Below are 5,247 nucleotides of genomic sequence, written 5' to 3' on the forward strand. Positions count from 1 at the left end.
GGTCCAGGTGACCTCCCGGCCTGCCCCGCTTCCGCCAGGCCCGGACTCTCCAATCACCGTGCGACTCTGGCTCCAACAGCCAATCGCTAGTGGGAGGCGGGTCTTGAGGTCGGCTTCGTGATAATCTGCATTAGAATCCCTCCAAAGTCCGAAGGTAGAGACAGACAAGGATAAGAACCAATTGTAGGGAGAGAGGCCCGGAAATGCTCGTCAACCAGGGGTATGGGAAGGATTATGGGCAGAACCTCAGACTGGCCAAGCAATGCACGCCGGAAGAGGGCGGGCCTGAAATGGCGGCCTCCACCGGAGCCAGGAAGATCCTCTCATGTCCGCGAACGGAGCGGTTTGGCGGCGCGTGCGGAATCGCTTCCGCGCTTTCCCGGAGCGCCTGGCGGCCCCGGAAATGCTCGTCAACCAGGGGTATGGGAAGGATTATGGGCAGAACCTCAGACTGGCCAAGCAATGCACGCCGGAAGAGGGCGGGCCTGAAATGGCGGCCTCCACCGGAGCCAGGAAGATCCTCTCATGTCCGCGAACGGAGCGGTTTGGCGGCGCGTGCGGAATCGCTTCCGCGCTTTCCCGGAGCGCCTGGCGGCCGGCGGCCAGGCGGCCGCCTGAGCAAAGACCTTTGCGCACGAGAGTTCGAGGCCCTGCGGAGCTGCTTCGTCGCTGCGGTAGGTGGGCGCTGCCCTTCCCGAGGGTCGTCCCCGGCCTGAGGCCTGCCCCACCCGACAGACAGCCTCCTCTCCGCCTCGGTAAATCGAGCATCTCGCGAGCCTCAGGAAGGCGCGGCGGTGATGTAGCGGGAAGGGCTACCCTGCGTTACCCTCGCACCTGCTGGGCTCCTGACTTGCCGGGCACTCCCTTCCGTAGAGGAAAGGGAGTTCGTACTTCTCCAAAGAATCTACAAAGAAATGTAGCTGTTTCTCATGAAAGCAACTTGGTTCCATATTCTTTCTGCCTCGGACTCATCCACCAAGTCCTTTATGTTTCTTAGTCACGGTATTGTCAGGCCTCTGTCTTATGGTCCGCGCCACCAATATAAACGAAATACTGCTTGTGCAAATGGCCACTTATTGTGAAGGAAGAAGACCTGCGTAAAGACCCTGGAGAAAGTAGGGTTTTTGGAGGCTGAGGAGATGGCCATTATGAGTGTTCCAGAACAGGACCAGCAGGGAGTGCCCTTACTGATGAGGCTTTAACCACAAGGGTTTCGGGCTGCCCTTCTGAAGTTGGTGTCCACAGTGTCAGCATCATTGGGTCCCACCTGGAGCACCTTGATTCTGTGGGGTGCCTGTTTCCAGGGAGCTGCTAATGAGAGCTGGACTGGGGAAGGGTGGTTGGACAAGAGCTAATAGGAGACTGTGACCGAAGCGGTTTCTTAGCGCACCAGGGCACTGATGTCCTGAGCAGAATGGCAGAGTATGTGGTATGTGTATTTCTTTCAGTCTTGTACTCATTTTCTGGAAGGCTGGGAGGATGCATGCCTTCCTTGTGGTGGTCGTGGCCCAGTCTCCCACCCAGGGGTGGATCCCTCATCTGAGGCAGCACTGTTTTGGTCCTTTTGACTTGCTTCCTGACTTTCAGGAGCTTCCCCATCTGCCGACCCTCTGTGAGGGGAAAGGCAAGGTCTTTGCTCTGAGCAGCTCACAGGAGTATTTGTGTCTGAGGAAATCACCCTTTCTGTGGCCAGGCACAAGTTAACTGCTAGCTTTCTGGCCATCTGATTCAAGCCTACTTATATTCCTTCACCTGTATCAAATAAAGACTTTCTGGAGCCCCTGCCCAGGGTCTCGGGGGCCAGTCTATCGTTAGATGGACCGAGCTCAGCTGGGACCCTCAAGACACCCTCTCGATGACAAGCCTCCCTTCCCGGGACTCAAGGTGCTCCTGGAGTACTACCTGAGGAGGTTGTCCAGGCGGTATGCTTCATCCCATGAGCCCTGTCTGCTGGGCAGACAGTTCCAACATCTGGAACCTCCAGTTTCTGGGAGAAGAGGCTCCAATGCTCTTGGCAGCAGAGGGGGACCCAGTGGGTGTCAGAGACACCCAGCCCTGGGGACCTCCCTGACTCTGGCCAGCCTGGTCCCTGGTCACACACCAGCACCCAAGTTGTGTGTAAGGTGTTTGGTATTTAGTGTGGTAGGTTTATTTTTGAGCAATACCTAACTTAGAAATAAGTAATTCAGACAAAATGCTTTGTTTTTCAGGCTAAGAAGAGCCTGAAGGGAGGCTCCTAGGGAGGACCTTGAGCTGTGGCTCCTGCATCCACCACTGCTGTGGATTTAGGCACTGCATGTGGATGGTGCCCTGTACCGCTCTACAGGCAGAAGGAAGTGGGAGCAGCCAAGTTCTCAGTGTTGCAGTATGTTTTCATCAGGCTGGCTTGTGCAAGACAAGAATTTGATTTCCAGCACTGTGTGCAGTAGGGTCTGAGTTAGATTAAGATGTAACCAAACCAGGAATAAAGACTGTTACATCATGCATGGTTTTGTGTTTATCATACACTGGCTGTGTTGTGGGGGCCTGATCTCTCCCAGGGACAATGGGTCCTAGCTCCCCCCACCCCCAAAAAACTGGTGGGTCTAGGCTGTAAACTCTGCCACATTGTCCCCACTTAAAGACATTCTTACCAAAAATATTTAACTTAGGGGCCAGGGATTTACACTGCCTGCCTTACAGTGCAAGGTCCAGAGTTTGATCCCTGGTACCAAAAAAAAATTTTTTTTAACCTAAATCTTGTGAAGCATTAGACCAAAAGGCCCATGACCAGGACCTACCAAAAAGAAAAGCTCAGCAACACCCTGAGGGGAAACCCCATGGCTTAGGGACCCTCTGCAGAGGACTGTCCTAACCTTGGCCTAGGGCTTTGCTTTTTTTTTGGTACTGGGGAATCGAACTCAGGACCTTATGCTTGTGAGGCAGACTCAGTGCCACTGAGGTAAATCCCTGGCCCTTACAGGCTTTTCTGACCAATACAGCCTCGCGCCAGAGTTGTGAAGAGGGTTCTATTAAGGGCCTTGGCACACACAGCCCCTCCATGTAGGGACAGTCACCCCTTGCGCCCCAGAGCCAGGTATACCTTGACAGCTCTTGTTTCCCAGTGTTCCAAGGCCAGCAGTGCTGCATGCCACAGTACAACACTCAGAAGATAGCATGACCCAGGGTCCCTGTGGCCACGGGGACGCCATGGTCTGCGCATCTCCTGCTGGGTACATGGGATTCCTGAGCCCTCTTTCCTGGGAGTCTCAGCCTGCACTTGCTCAGAGCCCGGGTGCCAGAAGCAGGGCCAGGGCCTTGTGCACCGCCACCCTTGAGCTGAAATCTATGCTTCCATGTCCTCTAAATGTGAGTCCAGAACCAGCCTGACCACTGAGGACTGACCATGCGTCTCATACACACATACACACACGAGCTGGCTCGAAATTCGTACACAGCCCTCAGGACGCCATAGGGCTGCCCAGGAGCAGCTGTGTTTCGGACCACTAGGCAGGGCAGTGCCAGGTTGGACGAGATGAGAATGTGCTCAAGTGGGCTTGGGCAGAGCCACCACAGCTGGGTGACACACGGGGTAGGTGGCAGCCCTGCATCTCGGGCACTCGCTGCCCAGTGTGCAACCCAGGTGTGGGCCTTACTGGACAGGCACCCACTTCCCAATGCACCTGAGCCTCTCGACAGCATCTGCCACCTTGCTGTCCAGGGCTTCTTCCCAAAGACTTCATTTTTTTTTTTTTTAACACAGGGTCTTGCTCTATGGTTGAGGCCTTGAACTATGTAGCCCAGGCTGGCCTCCAACTTAAGATCCTCCTGCCTCAGCTTCCTGAGTGCTGGGCTCACAGGTGTGTGCCACCATGCTCAGCTTCCCTAAGGATGTCTAACCTGGTCCCTTGGGACTCCCTGTGCAACCCCGCCAGACTGGGCAGAGCTGCCTCTCGCTGTCCTCTCAGAACCACCTCTGTAGTGGCAGACGTGGCCATCACTTCTCTCAGTCCCCGTGGCCCAGGCCCCCTGGACTCCACTCTGCTTGGCCCCGTCACTCCGTATTTCCTCTCAAACCTCCCTTGGCCTTGGCTCCTGCCCTCCTGTCTCAGCCTCCCCCAAACTCACTGGGTGCTCAGGACTGTGGTTCCGCTGAGGACACGGCTGGGATGGCTTCTGTTCCTCAGTTGTGTCACCCACTGCGTCACTCTGCTTCAGTCCTTTGCACCATGGTGGCATCGGGGAGCTGGAAGTCTGGGATGGAGCGCAGCGGGCAGCTGGCACTGGTGTCCTGCAGGGCCTGGGGCCACGCCTCGTTTGGCAGGAAGCAAGGGGGCACGCTACCTTGACACCCAGCTCTGCGGGGGCCTGCATGCCCTTCAAAAAAGGCACACCTCCCCTTTCTCTCACACAGCGGCCCCTGAATCTTGGGAGGGCCACGCTCGACCATAGCTGCTATGTCGGCTCCTGGGTAGGACCTCTCAGCTGAAGCCCAGCATCAGGTGATCTCCACCGCTGGGGGCGCGCCCTGCTGACTGGCCACACCGTGGCTGCTCTAGAGAGGGGCCTTGGAGGCAGGCACCATGTCCCAGTGGCCTTCCTAGGGTGGCCTGGCCAGGGGTGTCTGCTCAGGAGGTAGATCCCCGCCTGGAGGCCTCCGTTTTCTAGGGGAAGACTTCTGTCCTCCCCCACAAGGCTGCTGCCCAGGAGGGGCAGAGAGGCTGGCCAGGGGCAGGAAGTGGAGTGCTGAAGGGCAGCCAGGACAGGATGCAGAGGCAGGGCCACTGCTGTCTGCCTGCTGCCTGCTCCCGGGTCACAGGTTACCTGGCAGAACGGAAAGTGAACCCAGGTCCAGGAGTCAGGAGCATCAAGTGGAGCGAGACTTCACTCCTGGCAACATAACAGGTGAGTTCCAGGCGGAGCACTGTCCAGAGGCAGTAGCACCAAGTGATGGTTCCTTTAGTCAAAAAACAAAGGATGCAGCAGGTGTGGTGGTGTATGCCTGTAATCTCAGCACTGGAAGCCAAGGCAGGAGGATCACAAGTTTGAACCTAGCCTGGGCAACTTAGTGACAAAGTCTCAAAATAATTTTTTTAAAAAAGGGCAGAGGACATAACTTAGAACAAAGGCCCAGAGTTCAATCCCCAGTACTGCAAAGAAAAAAGAAAGGGCTGGGAATATAGCTCAGCAGCACAGCACCTGCCTGGCAAGCACAAGGCCCTGAGTTCGATTCCTGATATCAAAAAAAAAAAAAAAAAAAAAAAACCG

At 55.9% G+C, this 5,247-nt stretch overlaps 1 protein-coding gene across 2 annotated transcripts; it reads left to right on the forward strand.

Annotated features, from left to right (window-relative positions):
- Positions 1-190: 190 nt before the first annotated feature.
- Positions 191-2,652, forward strand: Ndufaf8 (NADH:ubiquinone oxidoreductase complex assembly factor 8). 2 transcript variants are annotated; one of them, XM_010618609.3, is made up of 3 exons: positions 191-401; positions 556-674; positions 2,211-2,650. In XM_010618609.3, the coding sequence occupies exons 1-3, from the start codon at positions 326-328 to the stop codon at positions 2,238-2,240; spliced, it is 225 nt and encodes a 74-aa protein (XP_010616911.1). In that variant the 5' UTR covers positions 191-325; the 3' UTR covers positions 2,241-2,650. The 2 variants fall into 2 exon arrangements, with proteins under 2 accessions (XP_010616911.1, XP_033623674.1); XM_033767783.1 differs by lacking the exon at positions 191-401 and having other exon boundaries at positions 403-674; positions 2,211-2,652.
- Positions 2,653-5,247: the final 2,595 nt, after the last annotated feature.

This window comes from Fukomys damarensis, unplaced genomic scaffold (assembly GCF_012274545.1).
Source record: "Fukomys damarensis isolate Sample0158 unplaced genomic scaffold, DMR_v1.0_HiC HiC_scaffold_23, whole genome shotgun sequence".
Taxonomy (NCBI): domain Eukaryota; kingdom Metazoa; phylum Chordata; class Mammalia; order Rodentia; family Bathyergidae; genus Fukomys; species Fukomys damarensis.

Bases quoted from the DNA above. Each gene is read 5' to 3' on its own strand.
- Ndufaf8 (XM_033767783.1), top strand. From the start codon at position 423: ATGGGAAGGATTATGGGCAGAACCTCAGACTGGCCAAGCAATGCACGC. The intron at 675-2,210 runs GTAGGTGGGCGC...TTTGTTTTTCAG, and splicing joins GGAGCTGCTTCGTCGCTGCG to GCTAAGAAGAGCCTGAAGGG.